Here is a 22,930-nt window from a genome sequence, read left to right as displayed (position 1 = left end):
ACAGTTCATGAGTTCGAGCCCCACGTTGGGCTTTGCACTGACAGTGCACAGCCCGCTTCAGATCCTCTGTCTCCCATCTCTCTGCCCCTCCCCTGCTCATGCTCTCTCAAAAATAAACATTAAGATCTTGTCTAATCTAATTACCTCCTTAAAAGCCCTATCTCCAAGCAGTCACTTTGGGGGTTAGGCTTCAACTTCTGAATTTGAATTGTTTCACACACACAGTCTGTAATACAGATCCTGCCTCTTTAATCTCTGTGAGCAGGCATGCTTTCTAGATGGTTTGCTCCTGAATCCCACATACTACTTACATTCTAAGGAATATTTGGATTAATGAATGCTGGACACCAGGCAGATGTACAAGAAAATGCATGGAGGAATACGAAATGCTAATTTAAGTGTCACATTAAAAATGCGCTTGCAATTCTTTGGAGAAACAAAGAATAACCAAGGAAAGCTTTTGTTTTTCTTCTTAAATGAGAGAATTTCCTGTTTGGCATTATTTGCATGTAAGAAGGCCTATGAAGCAAAGACAAAGCCAAAATTGTTGATATAGAGATTCTGGAGAATCGGGAAGAGTTGACATCTGGACTCTTTATAAACTATGTGTTTTAAGAACTGACTGGTGAAACCGTTCATAATCTTGGCAGAAAAGAATATGGTACATTATATAATTTTATGTGGGATAGAGAGAAATAGGATCTTTTACTGCCAGTGAAAATTCAGATCACACAAAATGGCTGATAAAAAACAGGCCAGTGTGGTTTCTATGTGGGGAGGGTGAAGTTTACATTCGCAGGCTATTTGTATAGGAATTTTTGTCCTAAGCTGTGAATTAGCTCAAAGCTGAAAACTTTGAAGGGCCAATTGTGAGGGCTGTGATAACCCATTATTTCCCTCCATTCAGAGGAAGATCTGATAAAAACTTGAGAGGTTTTGTTCCAGGTTAAGAACTTGGACCCATCACCATTTGAGTTTGCCTTCCAGAAAATCATTAGGAATGGGACCATTTACATAAAAACCATGGTTCTAATTCTGGTTTGTCCCTTCAACAAAATGAGGTAGCTTTACCTGTAGAGGACTGTGGTAACACATGTAGTACTTGGGGTTCAGATTAATAAAGGCTAATGTAATTTTATAGTTCCAACAAAAGGGTTTTTTTTAAACCCAGTTAATACAGTATTCTAAATAAATGAGAAATAGAGCAATTTGCTTAAGCTAAATTTTACACATCATTTATTGTTTCAACAAGAGAAATGCTTTGCATTTAAAAACTTAATTGAATGGGGGGCACCTGGCCAGCACAGTAGGTAGGTAGAGCGTGTGATGTGATCTCAGGGTCATGAGTCTGAGTCCCATGTTGGGTGTAGAGATTACTTAAACTCAAACTAGTTGCCCAGATAGGTTTTCTTTGGTTTTCTTTCTTTTTTATTCTTTATTTTCCAAGTTTTAGCACCCAAACTTGGCAAATATCATGGAGATTTGTACAAACATGCATGTACATATATATATATATATATATATACACACTCACACATTTTAGTTTAAAGCCTTGGTTCCTCATTAAACCTTGTGCTCAGGCTCCTGTTAAAAAGCAGGAAAGTAGTGAGGAGAATCAGGGGAAACGTGAATAAATCCCAATTGATAACTTCCTTGTTATGAATTAATGCAGGCATTTTAAGGTAAAATCCATCACCTTGCTAAAACTTCCACTAAACTACAGCCTCAGCTATTTACAAGAAAATAAATAAGTCCCTTACACACTTCAACGTGGTTTAATGACAAGCTAGAGGAGGATTAGTATTTTGTTGTTATTTCAAGTAAGACAGTTAATGGTGCAGTGATTAAAATTTCAGGTGTTAAAAACTAATTTCAAGCAAGGTCATTATTATACGCTGAACCTGAATTCTTCAGACACTTGTCTTTAAATCACTATGCAAATCCATGACCGTAGCATTCAGGTTTTGTAATTTAAAAAGATCAGGTTTGGTCACTAAAGAGTAAACACGATTAGTTTACTCTAGGTCGTTTGAGTTTCTTTTTCTCTGTAGGAGCTTTCCTCTTCTGTGATGATCCAGGCCCAGGTTCCTTATTCTGAAGAAATGAAATAGTTTCTGATAGACAGTAGTTTTCTACTTGAGGAGGGGATTCCTATAAAAGCGGGGAAAAAAAACATTGTTCATTTTTTTTTCAGATTTCGAAGTGTTATTAGGTAATTCTTTACCCAAAATAATTTTGTCTTTTAAGGTGCTACCTAGCCCTTGTCACATTTAGGGAACAGACTGTGTGTGACAAAATCTCACCTTTTATCAGAAAAATTCATAGCTTGGATCTTGATAACGGTTTGATTTGTAAAGTAGGGTTAAGAAGTGACACCTTATACTTAGTGTCAGTTTTTGAAAATCTTTTTTTACTTATTTTACAGATAAGATAAAGGTTAAATAATATTATAGAACTAGCAGGTGGCAAAGTCAAAATTCATATACTCTGCTCTACCTGCCTCAAAAACCTTTGCAATTCTCTTATAACCATATCCTGACTGAAAAGGACCTTTCCTCCCTATTACAAGTGTGATAAAACTTGGTTTTCTGGCAAGATGGCACACTGGATAACATGAAAATGAATCTTTTGATTGGACTCTTCCCCTGGATGACAACTTGTGACCCAAATATATTAAAAGCACCTAACACAAGACACAGGAGAGGAAACGAGATCAGGCAAATACTAGAAGGGGTTGACACTTGGGTCAGGGGTGAATTTCTCTTTTTGTCATTTGTTTGTTTTTGGTCTGAGGAGAAGCCCCAGTCTGTGTCATGTGGTCTGGCTAAACCTCAACAGAAAACATGCAGCATTAACGGCCTGAAACCACAGCCACTGGAAAATGAGGTGGGAAATCTCAGGAAGGAGCAGGGAAAGTCCCAAAATCTGTTGTGAACTCTGCCCAAATCTTTCACTTCTCCCCATGGATGTACAGAGGTGGCTCAACGTAAGGCTAAAGATTTAAGCCCCCACGTATTGCAGAAGGTGCCTGCTAAGCAAACAGAATGGCATTCTCCTGAGGAACACAACAGAATCTAGAGTTTCTACAACTTATAATGTCCAGATATATCCAAAATTACTCCACATCTGAAGAACATGACCCATTCTCAAGAAAAAACAATTAGAATCCAAAAGCCCAAAAAAGAAATAGATATAAAACCTAAAACATATACTGAAATTTACAAAATGTTGATGAAAGAAATCAAAGACGACCTAAGTAGACATGCTGTGTTCATGGACCAAAAGGCTTAATATAGTAAAGATGTCAATTTACTCATAGTCTTAATGTGATTCCTATCAAAATGGTAGCAAAATGTTTTCGTAGGCATGTAAATAAGCTTATTTGAAAACTTACACAGAAAGGTGCAGGCCCTAGAACAGCTGAGACTGTCTTGAAAAAGAAGAGTAAAGAGGACTGCTTCACATCAGGGCTTACTACATGTATAATAGGACGCTATTGCAGAGGTAAAGACACCTAGATGAGTAGGAAGGAAAACCCAGAAATAGCCCCCACAACATGCCCAAGTGAATTCTGGCAAAGGTTCAAAGCAACTAAATGGAGGATGGTTTTGATGGTGGAGCAACTGGACATTCTAAGACCATTTTTTACCTAAATTTCATACCTACATGAACCTCACACCTCATAGGACCTTTATGAAGAGGACAAAAGCATATCAGTCACTCTGATGAGCCATTATAGAAATACACATTAAAGCCACAGCGAGAGATTACCTACACATCAACTGAATGGCTAAAATAAAAGAGACAGATGCTGATAAGGATATAGAAAAACAACACTGGTAGGAATTTAAAATATGACCACTCTGAAAACACACTCTCAATCATTTATCCCAGTGTAATGAAATCTTTTCTCACAAATGTTCATGGCAGTTTTTTTTTTTTTTAATGTTTGAGAGAACACATGGGAGTTGGGGAGGGGTAGAGAGGGGGTGGAGAGAGAGAATCCCAAGCAAGCTCCACACTCAGTGCAGAGCCCAAAGCAGGGCTCAATCCCATGACTGGGAGATCATGACCTGAGCTGAAATCAAGAGTTGGTTGCTCAAGTGTCTGAGCCACCCAGGTGCCCCAGAGCAGCTTTATTCAGAACAGCCCCAAACTAGAAATAACCCAGATATCCTTCAATAGGTTAATGGTTAAAGCTGTAGTACATCTGAACTATTCAGCAAGAAAGATAAAATTGATACAAGTAACAACCTGATTAAAAAAAAAGCCAAAGATTACATACTAATTCCATTTAAGATTTTAAATGACACAATTACAGAAACCGACAATGGATTAGTGGTTGCCAGAAGTAAGACAGCTCAGAGAAGAGAATGAAGGGAAGGAGGTGGGTGTGAGTAAGAAAAGGCAAAATGAAGGATGGCTCTAGTGACAGAGTGTTCTGTATCTTGACTGTGGTGGCAGACACATAAGGAGAAGTGGGGGTACTGGAATACACATAAACTGCATCATGTTAATGCCCTAGCCGTAAAATTTTACTACATTTTTGCAAGACCTTATCTACTGGGGGACACTGCATTATTTCTTTTAACTGCATTTTTAAATCTACAATTAACTCAAAATAAATTGAACATCTTGTCATGACCCAGATGTTGGAGATAGTAAACAGTGATACCAAAGCAGCTATTACACTTGAGTGAAATGAAAAAGCAGAACTAGAAGCCATAGAGATTCCAGATACAAAAAAACTTAACATCACGGTGCCTGAGTGGCCCAGTTGGTTATGTGTTCCATCTCTTGATCTCAGGGTTGTGAGTTCAAGCCCTGCCTTGGGCTCTGTGCTGGGTGTGAAGCCTATTTAAATAAAACAAAATTTAGTATTGAAAAAAAAAAAATCTCCTGGAATAGGCTTAAGAGCAGAATGAAAATAACAAAAAAATCAGTAAAATTGTAGGCAGATAAAGAGGTATTAGTCAATCAGAAAAACACAGAAAAATGACTGCAAGTAAACTAAACACAGCTTTAGGGACCTGTGGAACTATATCAAAAGGTATGAGTGACTAAATTCCTAATGGAGCAGAAATAAGGGCCAAAATTTCTCAAATCTGGTGAAAGTTCCAGACTAACACAGCTCCACAGAAACCAAGCACGATTAATATAAAGAAACACCATCTGGAAATATCATAAATGGTGAAAACCAAAGATGAAAATTGTGAACAGTCAGGAAAAAAAAAAATGACATACTGCATTGCATACAGAAGAATTCAAATTACCACTGACTTCTTATCAGAAACCATGGAGGCCACAAGAAAGTGGACTCTTTAAAGTAGCAGAAGAAGAAAAAAAATATCAACCCCAAATCCTATATCCTACAAAAAGATCCTTCAAGAATAAAGGTAAAATAGACACTTTCAAAAACAGAAAAAAAAAAAAAAACCCACTAGAATTGGTCCCATCAGACTTACACTACAAACCAAAATTTTTCAGGCTGAAGGAAAACTGATACCAGAAAGTTTGCTGGCCCCTGCTTTACATTAAAGAACTAGACATTAAATATTTTAGGCTGTGTAGGACAGATGGTCTCTGTTGCAACTACTCAAGCCGGCTGTAGGAGTGCAAAAGAAGAACAGAGAATATGCAAATGAGTGAATGCAGCTGTGTTCCAGTAGAACTTTATAAAAAAGGCAGGGGATAGGATCTGGCCTGTGAGCTACAGTTTACTGTCCCTGAATTTAAAGGACAGGGGAAGCAAAGGAACCCGTATGATTCCAAGTTTTCTGCCTTCTGTGTGAAGTGGCACATGATTCTACCTAGACTATGAAAGGTTAAGGAAGTATATTGTAATCTGTCGAGCAAAACACACCCTGCCACCAAGCAAAAAAAAAACGCAAGAAAGGAAGAACACAAGAACAAAGGAGAGAAAATGAAAACAAATTGCAAAAAACCATAAACCCAGTCATATCGATAACTACACTAAAGAATTAACAAGCAAGACCCAAAGATACCCTGTTTAAAAGATGACAAGTAAATAGATATCTGTGCTCAAGAACTGGAAGAATTAACATTGTTAAAATGTCCACACTACCCAAAGAAATCTACATATTCAATGCAATCCCTATCAAAATTCCAATGGCATATTTTTACCAGAGATAGGACAAACCTAAAATTTGTATGGCTCACAAAGACTCCAAATAGCCAAAACAATCTTGAGAAAGAACAAAGCTGGAGGCATCATGCTCCCTGATTTTAAACTATATTACAATGCTATGGCAATCAAAACAGTATGGTACTGGCATCCAAAGAGATCAATAGAACAGAATAGAAAACTCAGAATTAAACCCAGGGATTTGTGGTCAATTACAAAAGAGCCAAGAATATCTAATGGGAAGAGGATAGTTTCTTCAATAAATGGTGTTGGAAAAACTAGACAGCCACATGTAAAAGAATGAAATGGGACCGTGATCTTACATCATACTCAAAAATAAACTCAAGATGGATTAAAGATTTGGATGAAAGACCCAAGACATAAAACCATAAAACTAAAAGAAATCTGTAAGGAGCTCCTTAAAAAAAATTTTTTTTTAATTTTTATTTTTGAGAGAGAGAAAGAGAGGTCATGAGCAGGAGAGGGGCAGAGACAGGGAGACACAGAATCCAAAGCAGGCTTCAGGCTCTGAGCTGTCAGCACAGAGCCAAACGTGGAGCTCAAACCCACGAACTATGAGACCATGACCTGAGAGGAAGCTGGACGCTTCACTGACTGAGCTACTCAGGCGCCCCTGTAATGAGTGAGTTCCTTAGACATTTCTCTTGGTAAAAATTTTTTGGACTTCACACCAAAAACAAAGGCAACACAAGCAAAAATTAACAAGTGGGATGACATCAGACTAAAAAGCTTCTGCACAGCAAAGGAAACCATCAACAAAAAGAAAGGCAACTTAACAAAGGGAGAAAATTATTTGCAAATCATGTATCTGATAGGGGTTAATATCCAAAACAATCTGATTAAAAATGTGAAGATCTGAACATTTTCCCAAAGACATATAGACAGTCAACAGGTACATGAAAAGGTGTTCAACGTCACTTATCATCAAAGAAATGCAAATCAAAACCATAACAAAATATTACCAAACACATTAGAATTAAAAAGTGTTGGTGAGGATATGGAGAAGAGAGAACTCTTTGTACTCTTAGTGGGGTATAAATTGGTGCAGCCATTATTTTTTTCCTCAAAAAATTAAAACTTGAACTACCTTAGAGTATACTTCTCTTGATAAGCACTGAACCATGTACAGAATTGTTGAATCATTATATTGTACACCTGAAGCTAATACAACACTGTATATTTCAATTTAAAAAAATGAAAAATAGAACTACCTATGACTCAGCAATTTGACTTGTATGTATTTATCCAAAACGAAAAGAATTTGAAAAGATTTCTGCACCCCTATGTTCATTACAGTATTATTTTCTTTAAAAAATTTTTTTAACGTTTATTTATTTTTGAGATAAAGAGACAGAGTGTGAGGGGGAGAGGAAAGGAGACACAGAATTGGAAGCAGGCTCCAGGCTCTGAGCTGTCAGCACAGAGCCTGACGTGCGTCTCAAACTCATGAACCGTGAGATCATGACTTGAGGTGAAGTCGTACGCTCAACTGACTGAGCCACCCAGGCGCCCCTACAGCATTATTTTCAATAGCCAAGATATGAAAACAACCTGAGTACCTGCCGACAGATGAATAAAAACGTAATATACACACAACAATGGATTAATCAGCCATAAAAAATATTTCAGCCAAGGAACCCTGCCAACTGCAGCAAAATGGATGGACTTTGATGGCCTTAATGCTAAGTGAAATAAGTCGGATAAAAGACAAAATACCAGATGATCTCACTTGTAAGTGGAATCTAAAACAAAAACCAAAATAAAACCCACAAATCCCCCCAAATGTGATAGACACACAGAACCAAACAGAGGCTGCCAGATGCAGGGCTGGAGGGCTTAGGGAAATGGGTAAGGATGACCAAGACGTACAAACTTCCAGTCATAAAATAAGTAAGTCCCGAGGATGTAATGTACAATATGGTAACCACAGTTAATATTGTATGGTATATTTGAAAGTTGCTAAGAGACTCAATCTTGGGAGTTCTCACAAGAAAGAAAACTTGCCAATGTGTGGTGATGGATATTAACTAGACTTATGGTGATCATTTTGTATATATATATTCATTAACACACGCAATTGTTATGTTGGACATCTGAAATTAACGTTATGTCAATTGCATCTCAGGTAAAACAAAAGGTGGCCAGACTCCTCCTTGAGGCAGATTGCAAGACTCCTCGTTGTTTTTCTTCATGTCAATTGTTTATTTAAATTCTACTTAACACGTACAGTAAACTGGTTTCATGTGTATAATTTACATATAACACTCAATGCTCATCATAACAAGTGCCCTCCTTAGTATGCATCACCCATCTAGCCCATCCCCCTACCCACTTCCCTCCATCAACCCTGTTTGTTTTCTGTATTTAAGAATCTTTTATGGTTTGTCTACCTGTTTTTATCTTATTTTTGCTTCCCTTCCCTTATGTTTATCTGGTTTGTATCTTAAATTCCACATATGAGTGAAATCACAGGCTATTTGACTGACTTATTTCACTTAGCATAATACACTCTATCTCCATCCACAGGAAGACTCCTTTTTGAATCAACTGAAACAATTCAAGAAGTACATGAAAGTATGAACCTAGAAGAGAGTCCCCAATAACTAGACCACCCAGACTACTGCATTCAGATCAAAGCTGCCAAGACTTGTGCACTCGGTACTTCCAATCAGCTTTTAATCCTCTACTCTTAACCATGAACAGAAAGCCAAGAATTACCAAATGTCTGATAAATTCCTCTAACGTGGAAGATAAAGACCCAAAGAGGTGAATGCAGCTTAGTGGATGTGGAGAGTATGCAGAAATAAGAGAAGTTTGAAAAATAAACCAGTAAATCCTGACATCTAGTAGAAGGTATCACATCTATGAAGCAAAAAAAGATGTTATTAAAATACTAAAATGTAAATTCAAAAAAACTAAAAAAAGGTCTTGCTTATTAAAAACATGATACCCAAGTGAAGAGCTAACAAAAGGAGAAGAATGAACTGAGGGAACCTCTCAAAAAGTGAAGATTAAAAATACTTGAGAAATAAGAAAATCCAATATGTAAGTAGCAGAAGTACTAGAAGGAATGAACAGAAAATGGAGAGGGAAAATAAAAATCATCACTGAAATAATTCAACATTTCCCAGAACTGAAAGATACAAGTTACCAGACCAGAAGAGGCTTATCATGTATGGCATTAAATAAACAGACCCACATGATAACCTATCATTTTGAAATTTTAGAAAACTAGGGATAAAAAGAGCTTCCTACTAGATTCGTTACATAGATTATGAATCAGGAAGGCTTTAACTACCCAACAGCAATACTAAGAGCAAGGAGACAAGCAATCAAAAGTCCAAGGAGAAAACAGCTTGGGTGGGCGTCAAAGGCTGGGTTGGAACTCATCTATCAGTCAAGTGTGAGCACAGAAGAAAGAACTTTCACACATAGAAAATCTCTGTTTATCTCTCATGTGCTTTCTCAAGTAATTACTATAAGATGACCCTCAACAAAAGGAGAGATCAGGATGACATGGGATTCAGAAACAGGAGATCTGACAAAGAGAAAGGATAGTGAATGGAGGTCCTGGGAGGACAGCAGTGCACAGAAGTAGAGGGTGACCGTCCAGATTGGAGCGACGTGGCTAAAGACAAGCTAAAAGCTATCATCACCAAGATCCCTGTGGCTACTGCACCCACCTTTATTTTTTTTAATTCATTCATTCGTTCATTCCCCCCAATGCACCTAGCTTTTAACCTGAGGTCAGAACACTGTGGTGAGCCTATCTGAGTTGTACTTGTACCTGGCTTATCTCGACCATGAACTTCAACATGAAGTCGCCACTCCCCCCTCCCTATTCTGCTGCTTTGCTCCATGCAAGTGTTCTGTTTTGAGCTACTTCTGAGAGCTAGGTAGGCAGTGGTGAGCTGAGACACAGAAATACAGAGCACCCTACTACTCCCCCACTGCATTCCTCCAGACATCTAGTACCCAACTCCCAACACAGCCCCAAGAGAGGCAGGGAAAGAAAAAGCTCGATTTTTTAAAAAGTTATTTAGGTGTTTCTAGGAGTTAGTATTGCCTTACTAATTCCTCTTCGGTACACCTCACTGCTTTATGATAAAGGCTTTTAAAAAAAAAAATGTAAGAAAAAAAACGTAAAAAAACATAAATGTGTTTTAGCCATTTTTTCTATAAATCCCGAGCCAACTCCCAAACACAAACAGCAAAACCTACACATCAAGCTGTTTTGGCTTACCTTTATGTAAAGAGCAGTTTTAAAGCTTTTAGAGGTACCTAGATTTTTATACCTGCCTCATTTAACTCCAAGCTCAATGTTTACATATGTGTTATTATAAAAAACAGAATGAAACTGAAAGGAACTGCATAGAGGAGAATAACAGGAGACGAATATTCTATTAATAAATAAGCTAACAAGGGTTTTGTTGTGCGGTCCCCTCCCTATGCATATAAGCCTGTCTCTGGGGATGAGGAGGGCAAGGACAAACTCGTACAAACCTGCGTCAGATAATCAGCAATGTACTCTGTTTTCAGGCAGTACACATTCTGGGCAGCAGCCTCTGCTATGTTAACTCCTGAGTCATCTTGTTTCAGTTTACTGAAGTCAGAGAAGAGATGTGTGGCCTCTTTAAATAAAGGTACAGAATGACCAGGTAGCACCTGAAGAAGAAATAAGCATTACAATCTATCATTGTCCCAAAGTAGTTCAACTGTATAATTTGTGCTTGAGGATTACCATCTCATAAAGTACAGAAAATCACCTGATCACAGCAATCATGGTTAGAAAATAACTTGTGTAAAAAATTTAGTAAGTTGACTCAATACAAACCTTCGCTCCTCCTGACTGAAGAAGGCGTTTGAATCCTGCTTCTCGGGACTGGTCAAGATGTAAGATGACCTTCCACCCACTAAATGCCCCCTACAAATGAAAAAATATCAGTGTTGAAATTATTTGGGAAATAAAATACAAATACATTATTTTATCTGTAAATTTAGTTTTATGTCAACAAATAACCTTTACTTCTGCCACAAGTGGTAACTGTCTTTGGTCAGAATACTTTGAAACACACAGCCAGGGTGTTAGGCACACAGTAGGCCATCAATAAATACTTGAAGATGAAGGAAAATGCTTTACTGATTAGCTAACATGAAAACAAAGCAAATTGACCTTTGTTTAGTCTTTTTTCTTATAATTAATCCAGGGTAGAATTTCATGCACAGCTTCTTTAAAGAAGCTTCCATTATATTTCTCTTGAAAATGTTTGCAAATTGGAAATACAAAATATTTAGCTAGGGAATAACAATCAACAGAAGCCAATGGAATTACCCTAAAGAAGGGAAATTAAGGCTAACAAGGGCTTGGATAAAGGAGAGAACTCAGAATACAACACAAAAGATTATCTAACTTGGGTTCCTAACCTTTTCGTAAGCCAGGACCTCTTTGACAGTTGGGTGAAACCTATGGACCTGTTCTTTAAATAATGATTTTAAAGTAACAGCTTTATTGAAATGTAATTTCCATGCCACATGAACAATGTTTTAAAATAGGGCTCAGTCGGTTAAGCGTCCGACTTCAGCTCAGGTCACGATCTCGCGGTCCGTGAGTTCGAGCCCCGTGTCGGGCTCTGGGCTGATGGCTCAGAGCCTGGAGCCTGCTTCTGATTCTGTGTCTCCCTCTCTCTCTGCCCCTCCCCCGTTCATGCTCTGTCTCTGTCTCAAAAATAAATAAACATTAAAAAAAAAAATTTAAAAAAAAAAATTAAAAAAAAAATATTGTTTTGTTTTGTTTTTTTAAAGATTTTTAAAAAATGTTTTGAGAGAGAGGGAGGGAATATATCCCAAGCAGGTTCTGTGCTGTAAGTGCAGAACCTGACATAGGACTCTATCTCACAAACTGAGATCATGACCTGAACAGAAATCAAGAGTCGGATGATTCACCGACTGAGACACACAGGCGCCCCTAAAATATTTTTAATATATAAAGGAATACAAAAAAAACCCCACATCTTTTAAAAAATTATCCAAATATTTACAAATTTATAACATAATAGATGTGCTTCTGCACAAAAGACCTAGTGATGGCTGAATAACTACTAAAATTTTAGAGCAGTAAAGACAGATGGTAGCTATACTTGGTGAGCATAGCATAATGTATAGTTGTCTAATCCCTATGTTGCATACCTGAAACTAATGTAATACTGTGCATCAACTACATTTCAATTAAAAAAAATGATGGGGCACCTGGGTAGTTCAGTCAGGTAAGCATCCAACTTTGGCTCAGGTCACAATCTCACAGTTCGTGGGTTCGAGCCCCATGTCGGGCTCTGTGCTGACAGCTCAGAGCCTGGAGTCTGCTTTGGATTCTGTGTCTCCCTCTGCCCCTCCCCCACTTACATGCTGTCTCTCTCCCTGTCAAAAATAAACATTAACTTAAAAAAAAGTGATGAACACAAACAGTATTTTAAGATACTTGCAATATAATGCAAAGCAAAAATATCTTGATTTTTGTTGGGGTAAAGTCACTGGTACTGTTAATAGCGTTGGGATTTGTTACCCAGACTTCTATAATGAAAGGAAATGCTTTCAATTAGATGTTAATAGAAATAAAGATGTATTCTTCCGCCCCATCCAGAGTGTGTATACAGGCTTCCTGAATTCAATCTACAATTCCTTTGGGAGAGTCTGTGGACCCCATGTGAAGAGATCCTAAAAGTAGAGGGTGAAGATTTCTTTGGAAGAAATACAGTGTGTGTCACATTTTACATATATATTTTTAAAAGAGCCATCCACATTCTATCTTCCTGTCAATCATAATTAGAAGAATTAGAAGTTAATATTAAGCTCAATTTAATGCCCAAACTAAGTATATCAACCAAGGCATAAAAGACAACTAGAATTCCTTTTTCTTTTTTTTTTTTTTCTCTTAAAGTAGGCTCTGTGCCCAACATGGGGCTTGAACTCACGATCCCAAAACTAGTAAGAGTCGCATGCTCTACTGACTAGGCCAACCAGGAGACTCATAACTAGAATCATTATTTTGTTAAGCATATTCTCTTAAATTTAAAATCTGTAAAGTCATAATACTGAATGCCATTCAAATAACCTACATAACTATATATATGTTAATACCTCAACAATGCCCGATTCTTGTCTTTGCTGGATTTTTTTTCTCCATCTCATTGCTGCAAGTGCTAGTCTTCGTTGCTGTACAGTGATTCCAGTCAAAACGTCAAGTATGGAACTACTTCCCCATTCGTAGTCTTCTTCCTAGACAATCAGTACAAGACACTTTGGAGTTGTCCTACAGTATGTCCTTAAGGAGTCCATGATCTAGTAAGAGTTAAAAGCTATACACTCAATTGTTATAAATATAGAGCACAAAATAAGCATCAGTTTTTGAACAGAGAGAAGGAAATGTACTTGAATTTCGATTCATATACCGGGATTTTAATTAGAAATCAGAAAAATACTGCATACGTTTCTAAGAGACACAGATAACTATACCTTAGTAACTGATAAACATACATTATTTGGTTTCATCTACTGTAAGATGAACCTCACAGAAGGACATGTTCTCAGTGGACACCTGTATTAACAGCTTGATTACCTGTCGACAGAAATCAGATCCCTAAGGGATGTTGATTGAAAACCTCAAAAAACTACATGGTAGGTATTACTGTGATGGTTAGTTAGGAACCAAAATATCTCACACAATTTAGTATTTAATGGACTGGCAGTAAAGATAAAAGCTTATAACGAGATAATCTTGAAATTTTCTAATGTTGTTCCAATAAGAAAAAAAAAGGCCCACTTCCGAATTAAAATTGATATCACTAAGAATCTGGGTTTGTGATCTCTATACATTTTTTTGTTTTGTTACTGTGGGCCTTATAAAATTGGTATAATCTAATTTGTCACATTTAGTTATTTCAATTATATGAATGGCCAGTGGAAGTACCGGAATCAACTGTTAAGAAATTTACTTTTAAAGAAACATGATTCTTCACGTTAATTTGAATACACACCGGCACGAAGTGCCCAGCAGTCCGGGATGCTTCCAGGTAGGAGCGATGAAGCACCCACTTCCCAGCTGCCAATGAAGCTAAATACTTCTCGTTTCGAAGTGGATGTCCCACAATAATGTGTGTACAACTGGGATCAAAGCACTGCTTCTCTATTACTAGTCCACCTAAAGTAGAGAAAAATGGATACTTTATTGGAATTCTTAACTATTCCTAGGAAAAAAACATGTCAACTCTGCACAGAATTTACAAAATGCACCAAATAAAAAAAAACCTTGACTGAAAATTATTTCATTTCACATACATTTTTATAAAGTAATATTTTTTATGAAACTTTAAAATATGAAAGCAAAACAGTAAAATGAACACTCACACACTGGCCACCTGGCTTCTAAAATTATCAAAATCCTGCTATGCCACTTCAGTCTACCTCCTTTCCGGCTTAACTATTTTAAAGTAAATTCCAGACATTGTGTTACCCTATCCCTGTCCAGTCAGTATGCATTTCTAAAGTACATGGCAATTTTCAGGGGTGCCTGGGTGGCTCAGTAAGCGTCAGACCCTGGCTCAGGTCATCATCTCATGGTTCGTGGGTTCGAGCCCCACATTGGACTCTGTACAGACAGCTCAGAGCCTAGAGTCTGCTTCGGATTCTGTGTCTCCCCCTCTGCCCCTCCTCTACACCCACTCACGTGCTCGCTTGCTCTCAAAAATAAACATTAAAAAAAATTTAAAGTACATGGTAATTTTCTTATACAGCCACAATGCCATTATCAGATATAATACAATTAACAAAAGTTCTTTGCTATCTCAATACATTTTCTTGTTCAAACTTTCCAGTTTGTGCACACTTGGTTACAATTAAGATATAAAAAGAAACAGAATATAAACAGAGGCCATATACTACTGCTGGTATCTCAAGTCTCAACCACTTTTGCAGTTTTCAAGCACTGAATATGCATAACCAGGGAGACAGAAGTCAAAAAGGGGCTTCTACAGACTAAAAGCAGAAGAAAATTTTCTGTGAGTGGAAATAAGGTCAGTAGCCCAACCACATAGAAGCTTGGGAGGAAAACACACACAATAGGTAAACAGAGATGAAGCAGCAGGTGGGGGCTGACCCTCTTCTCATACAAATGTATGAAGCCTGACTTAGAGGAAAGAAGGTGGCGTAAGCATATGTAAAGCATGGCTTTTGATTTATACTTCAGAAGTGAGATTACTGGTTAGGCAGAGTTGTTTTAAGGACTTCGTGAGAATTCAACAAAACATTCAAATTCTACTCATGCTTTACAGAGGAGTCTAATAATGGCAGCAATACTGTTTGAGCACTTATTATATGCCAGGGACTATTCAGAGTGCTCCAGATTATTAACTCCTTTAATTCCCACAACTCTATGAAGGTAGGTGACTATTGTTATCTGCAATCTACCCATGATGACACAGACACACAGTAACTCACCCACTATCAGAGTGACAAAAGAACAGTAAGGTGAAAATTCCATATTGTAACAGGATCTAATCCTATATAACAAATTCATGCTGTAACCCAGACAACACAATATACTGACTCATGTGTATCAGCTGGCCATGCTTCATTTATAATATGGTCTCTCTGCATTCTAGTATCAAAAACTTTCTATTCAGACTCAATTCCAGCACAGTCTGTCCTCATCTGCCTCTCTTCTCTGCCCTTTTCTAGAAAATGCTCTGCTAGTTGATACTACTCTTGTCCACAGTTTACAGAGATGGAACAAAATACAGGAGATGGACACCTGAAACAGCTTCTTTCATTTTGGGACCTCTATGTAAAGCTTAACAATTGTGACTTACAACTCTATCTGATTTAGCAGGTAACTGAGAAACTGTTCTACATGAGTCCAGTTTCTAAGAAATACAGCTTTGGAACTGTATGACTGTATTTGACAGAAATTTAAAAAAAAATTTTTAATGTTTATTTTTCAAAGTGGGGGGGAGGGGCAGAGAGATGGGGACAGACGATCCGAAGTGGGCTCTTAGCTGACAGCAGCAGGCCTGATGTGGAGCTTAAATTCACAAATGGTGAGATCCTGACCTGAGCCAAAGTCAGACACTCAACTGACTGGGCCACCCAAGTGCCCCAGTATTTGACAGAAACCTTAAAAAAATCATGGTTTTCCACATTCTCAAAAGGATAGCACTAAATAACATTTAATATTTTCTTGATAACTCAGGGCCATTACTAAAACAACCATTTCTTCTTTTTAAAAATTTTTTTTAATGTTTGTTTATTTTTGAGAGAAGAGAGAAAGAGCAGGAGTGGGGGAGGGGTGGAGAGAGAGGGAGACACAGAATCTGAAGCAGGCTCCAGGCTCTGAGCTGTCAGCAGAGCCCGACACAGGGCTCAAACTCCCTAACCACGGTATCATGACCTGAGCTAAGGTTGGATGCCTAACCAACTGAGCCACCCAGGTGCCCCTAAAACAACCATTATATCTTAATGTTTTCTCAATACCAAGCTGTCAGATTAAGTTCTCTTCCTATACTTTCCCTAACCCTGTACAGCTGCTTTGTCCAACACAGTAGGCACCAGCCACATGTGGTTATCAAACACTTGAAGCACAGCCGGTCCAAATTGAGAGGTGCTAGAAGTGTAAAATATACCTCAGATTTCAAGAACTTAGTAAGGCAGATATCATTGGTATTTTATATTGATTATGTATTGAATATAAGATTTTGAGTTCACTAGGTTATGTTTAAAATTAATTTCACTTGTTTTTTACTTTTTAAAATGTGGCTACTGGAAAGTTTAAAATTACATATGTGGCTTATGTTCTCTTTAGGTTGGACAGTACTGCTAAAGAGCACCAGGTTACCTTCCTAGTATGCTGCTTCCAGAATGACATCAGGTGGACAGCCTGACATATATAGTAGAATGTTACAGAAGAGGTTGTTCCTCTCTGGGTATTACTCTACCTTCAACCTCAATTAAATGCAGTGTTATTTTAAACCTACAATTGCAATGATTTCACCAATGAACAAAAAGCTCAAAGCAGCACACTCTTAAATCATTTTGATGGTTGGTTTCGATCTAAATAAACTTTAAATATTTACATGCTATAACCCAGTGACTTCAGATTTATTTAGACCTTTATAAAATCAAAGTTCTAATGCTGACTCAATACATACAGCCTTAGACAAGTTACCCATCTTTTTAAATTTTATTTTGCAAGTAGGATCCACACCCAATATGGGGCTTGAACTCACAACCCCGAGATCAAGACTTGTATGCTCTACTGACTGAGCCATCCAGGCACCCCCGCTCCAATGTTTTTAATCTCAATTTCTACACCTTACAAATGATATCAACTACACTAGTTTCCAAATAAGGTTGCATTTTTGACTTAAGTAAAATACTTGTACCTAGTTTTTCAATCAGATGACAATAATCAATACGTTCTTGAGGATTCAGAGATGACAACTGAAATATGTACTGTTTTTTTAAGTCTTCATGAGTTTCCTCTATTGTTATAGTCTGAAATGGAAGAGTTTTATTTTAGAAAAAAATTAACACTAAAAAGGTTATCATCAGCTATATGATTCTTTTTCAGTGACATTTTACTTAGTCTTCCGGTTTATCAAATACAGAAATAATAATACACTGCAAAGAAATGCAGTTTTCAACATCTGTGAACTCCTGATACTGTTATCAATAAATTTTTAATGCAACACAATAGCAATATCAAAAGGGCATATCATCATACTTAGGATAAACTAACCTTTTCTCTAGGGTGTGGAGCCACTGGTGGGTTGGCCAGGGGGAAGGCAATACTGGGGGCTTGAGGTGTAGGGATCAGGTGGCTGTCTTTAATTGGTGTTTCCAGTTCCTCAGAGATTGGGTGTTTTGGGGCTTCAGTTACACACATGTTTCCGGAATCACAGACAGCTGAGGGCAATAAAATGCTGCAGTGTGATGTTACCCAAATATGACTAAGAACAAATTCAGCCAAATAGTCTCATCTGTCTTAACCAAGATGAAATTAAACACAAACTCTGGAATATACATGTAAAAGTAGCCTACCTCTAGAGCTTATAAATAAGTGCAATTAATTAGCTTTTTAAAAAGGCAAATAGGTTATCTATGGGATTCTCCCAACCCTTTCTTTAAATACCAAGCTTTCATCAGTAAAATGGAACCCAAATTTGTAAAATGACAGCAAAAGCTACAATTGGAGAAAATCTATTTAGTGTAGAGATAGAATCATGCGATATGAGAAAAAGGGGGAGAAAAAATGACCAAAAATGAAAGATAGGAATCATTTTGTCTTCAAGGTGGAGCCCAAGGGAAAAAATAGGAGAATTCAGAAAGAAACACATACAAATTCAAAGAACAGATGTAGGTACCTGCTGGCTCAATTTAGAAGATTTAAATGAAAATAAAGTAACTGGGCAAAGTCCAAACTTTAATGACACAAATGTACAAAGGATGAGAAGGAGAGAAACAACAATACTGAAAAACTATGTCTGGAAAACACTGCCCAATCTTCAATTTCCAAATTTAAGAACCAAAATATGTTATTCAATTTACTGATAAATTATCTCAATTTATAATTATTTTTTGTCTCTTACTAAAATAAAAAATATCTAGTAAGTTTTTTGTTTGCATGTGTCATTCAGAGAACCACAATGTGCTTATCTATTTTTAAGAAGTCAATGTGTACTTCATGCAAACAAATGAATAGATTTCCTCTCATTACCCTGTTCAGCAGTTTCTGCGTCATGTAAAGGCTCCTGGAAAGGAGAATCCTCCAATTTTTTAATGTCAACCTGAAGCTCAGAATACTGTGTGGGACAACTAGGCCACTGCAGATTGCTGGCAAGCCGTGCTCTCTCCTCCCTGGCTGTTGGGTCATCCCAAATGATCTGTTCATTCTGGGAGGGCTCCGTGTTGACATCAGGTACTGTTTGACGAGACTGCCTAAGGAGTAAAAGTGACAATTTTCATAAACAGATAGGCACGACAAAATCTACACTCATAAATTCCGTAAGACTGCAAATTTGAGGCTCACCTTTGTATGCCCACCATCTAGCACACAGTAAGCACCTGAAAATATGGAATAAATGAACTTTGGGAAATTTTTTCTTTTAAAAATATTTCTTTCTAAAACTTACTGTTTTAGTTAGAAAAGAAAATATCTATTTTGACTGAATGTCCATATATTTAAAACTTTAAAAGGGAAAGTTTACTGTCAAGAAATTGTTTTCAAAATTCTAAAATGATCACTACATTTGAAAATGGAATTTTTCTTAATTATACAGGCTTAGGGAAACACGGTAATGTTTAGAAAACCAGTTACTTTGCTTACCAGCAGTTGTATTTTTATCACTTGAAATAATAAGAACTATAATTACACAGGAAAGACCCTATAAAACCTGCCTTAAAAGAAGGTGCTTTTGGCTCTTGGTAACCGAACCTCCCAGAGTCTTAGATCAGTCATATACTGAACTAGAGTGAAGCATGTTTTATGTCATAATTATAATAATTCCACTAGACGGTAAATATAATTCCAACTGTTTTCCTTCTAAATATCAAATCTTTCAATGTATGTAAATGGAATCTTAACAAAAATAATTTAGCCCAGAGAGTTCATTTGCCTCAAATACAAGGCAGATAGCCTTATTCTGAGTATACTTATTTACTCTGACTTGGCACAAGATTTAGGCTCTCTGTAATGACAAAACATCATCTGAAGTATATTAGACAAAAAGTCACGTTTACTCAGTATGCAGATATAGAAATGGCCTCATGAAATATACAGGTAGCTTAAGACAGATGCATAGTTCAATCAATCAATTCAAGACAGAAGTCCCCTAACAGTCATCCTACAATTAGAGATCCTTCTATCAGGAAAAAGATGAAGTTATGCAACTGAACTTGTCATATCACACTGAGATCTGTAATCACCTTTTCTAGAAGGTAAATTTGTAAAGAGAATACAAAATGCATGTGGTTCTAAAAGAATTTAAATTTCTCTCTATATATTACAATGTTTAGAACGATTATTATTTAATACTAACATGACAGAACAGAATTATCCACTGAATCCATTTCAGATGAGGCTTTTTGAGAAAGAGAGAGAGAGAGAGACAGAGAGAGAGAGACAGAGAGAGCGAGCCACAGAGTGCAAGCAGGGGAGGGGCAGAGAGAGGGAGACACAGAATCCAAAGAAGGCTCCAGGCTCTGAGCTGTCAGCACAGAGCCTGATGCAGGGCTTGAACTCATGAGCCGTGAGATCAGGACCTGAGCCAAAGTTGGATGCTTAACTGACTGAGCCACCAGGAGCCCTGGTAATAAAAAATATTAATCATGCCTCAATGTGAAGCAGTTGCTTGGTGTGGAACAAACCTTTGTCTACCTCTTACCCCAAAGTAAGAATTCTACAACTGCTTGGAACAAGAGAGGGAAGGAGGAAAAGCTAGGAAGTAATGGAAGAGAGAAAAGTCTATAACCAGTATAGTATCTGCATATAATATATGTATATAGATTGGGCTAAGTAAGGCCCAGTACTATAACCCTTTTTCCTGTTCTGTTCTTGTTATTCTAAACTTCTGCTTTGCTGGAAAAAAAAAAAAAATGCAGAATGAGGCTTAACTTATGGAACTGAGCAAGTAGGAACCCAAATAAGGAGCTACCTTTCTGTTGAGTCACCTAGTTGCTCCTGTCTGCCACCAGTGACAGGTACATACCTCAGTGCCTCCAGGACTCTACTTCGCCCACTGCGGGCAGAGCGACTGCTATCAGGGGTTGAAGAAGTGCTGTTACAACCACTTCTTGAAAGGGAAGCCCTCTGCCCTTGGGGTTTCACTATTGACGTCGCAGACATGATCTCCTGCAGTTGCTTCTGAAAGTTCTCTCTCATCTCCAATGTCTGTGTCAGAGCTTGAAACACATGCAAATACACCAATTAAGGTAAGTTTCTCTTTTTTATCACATCTCATTCACATTAACTATTTTGTTTATATTCGAACACAGATTTAACTTGACATTTATTGCTTACTACAGGCGACAGTAATGAACAAGACTATGAATACTGCAGAACCTTAGGCCGTCCTTACCAGAAGGACCGTATATGAAAAAATCAAAAAAGCCCTTCCAAGACATCCTGCTAAGACCTGCAGTGATTCTCCCTTTTGTAGAGCTCCCTGTCTGCTTCTGACCCTCTTGTGTTATGTACTATGCTCTGAGGTGCATCCATAATTAATGTATGTGATTTCTACCCCTTGGTCCTTAAAAACAGACATATATATATATATATCTTTGGTTTCCTTGTAAACACAGAAATAGATCCTAAATAAACATTTTTGGAATGAACTGAGTGGGACTAACTAAATAGGTAAGTCATAAGGAAAGCTCCAGTAGGGTAAGATCAGTAAGGAAAATAGAAAATATTAATCCATTAAAAAGAGGACATCTACAGATAGTTATTTGCTGCTGTACTCTTTGTAATAGCAAGAAATTAGAAATAGCCTGCATGCCCATAAAAGGGACTGACTAAATGGTCATTCATATAAATGTGAAAGAAGATTCAAAATGGAAGCATTGCTAAGAGAGTCACTCAAAATAGAGTCAAAGGACAAAGGAAGTAAGGCTATGCAAAGTCTCCTGTTTCAATTCTCAGGAACACTATGAGCTTTTAACTTCTGTCAATTGCAGCTTGTCAACCACAAACTCCACCACCTCTTAGAACATATCCTTCTATTTTGGACTGAAATAAAGGTTATTATCTGTTAGCTAAATAACAATCTTGTATTAGATAGTCAATTTAAACTCTGACAGCCCCAATCATATTTCTTCCAAAGCAAGTTATATAACCTTGCTGTTTCTGCCTTTATAAGCCTGTACTCCCTGCTTGCAATGACGAGTTTCAATGGACTCTATCTCCTGGACTGCAATCCTGAAAATCCCAAATAATTGCTTTTGGTTGCTTTGTAGCCTCTTCTTGGTCAACACAATCAGTACTCTACAGTTACAAAAAAAGAAAAAGATACAGAGAGAGACCAAAGAAGCTCCTTATGTACTAATATGAAACACTCCAAAAGTTGAACTATTAAGCAAAAAGATAAAGATGAATGTATAAAATAGCATATATAGTATGTCCACCATTTATACACTTTTTTAAAAGTGCAGAAGGAGTGGGGCACCTGAGTGGCTTATAGTCAGTTGAGTGTCCGACTTTGGCTCAGGTCATGATCTTGCGGTTTGTGAGTTGGAGCCCCACATCGGGATTGCTGCTGTCAGCTTATCAGCACAGAGCCCGCTTTGGATCCTCTGTCCCCCTCTCTCTGCCCCTCCTCCACTTATGCTCTCCCAAAAATTAATATTAAGAAAAAAGTGCAGGAGACAACATATGTATTTATGATTGTATATGCATAACACAGCTCTAGGATACATAAGAAACCAAAAACACTGGAAGGCAGGGAGAAACTTCATGCCTCCTTCCATACCTTTAAACCATATGAATATATTAAAATATACCACATATACAATAAAGCTTTTTGGAAGTTACTGAAAACTGAAGAATAAATTTTTACAAAACCACCAATTCCACCTACCTTTGACAGAATAGGGCTGTATCACACTAACTCTAAAATAACTTGTTCCACAGATTTCACAAGTTTGGACACGTATAAATCACTTAAAGCTTTGCAAATTATTACTTAATGATTGGCATATAACCTCAAATCAATCCTCAAACAT

General features: G+C 37.4%; 1 protein-coding gene across 3 annotated transcripts in view; it reads right to left on the bottom strand.

Moving 5' to 3' along the window:
- Window positions 1-1,219: 1,219 nt before the first annotated feature.
- Window positions 1,220-22,930, bottom strand: part of TOPBP1 (DNA topoisomerase II binding protein 1) — a 61,568-nt gene continuing 39,857 nt past the window's right edge. For all 3 annotated transcript variants that reach the window (XM_049628805.1, XM_049628806.1, XM_049628807.1), the window contains 9 exons: window positions 20,920-21,112; window positions 18,930-19,150; window positions 17,952-18,118; window positions 17,596-17,707; window positions 14,197-14,360; window positions 13,301-13,438; window positions 11,001-11,090; window positions 10,670-10,831; window positions 1,220-2,151 (listed from right to left, as the gene is read on the bottom strand). In XM_049628805.1, the coding sequence (XP_049484762.1) occupies window positions 2,011-2,151; window positions 10,670-10,831; window positions 11,001-11,090; window positions 13,301-13,438; window positions 14,197-14,360; window positions 17,596-17,707; window positions 17,952-18,118; window positions 18,930-19,150; window positions 20,920-21,112 (1,388 nt within the window). In that variant the 3' untranslated portion in view covers window positions 1,220-2,010. The remainder of the gene's footprint in view (window positions 2,152-10,669; window positions 10,832-11,000; window positions 11,091-13,300; window positions 13,439-14,196; window positions 14,361-17,595; window positions 17,708-17,951; window positions 18,119-18,929; window positions 19,151-20,919; window positions 21,113-22,930) is intronic.

Source organism: Panthera uncia, chromosome C2 (genome assembly GCF_023721935.1).
Source record: "Panthera uncia isolate 11264 chromosome C2, Puncia_PCG_1.0, whole genome shotgun sequence".
NCBI lineage: Eukaryota > Metazoa > Chordata > Mammalia > Carnivora > Felidae > Panthera > Panthera uncia.
This window is presented reverse-complemented; position numbering and strand designations above follow the sequence as displayed.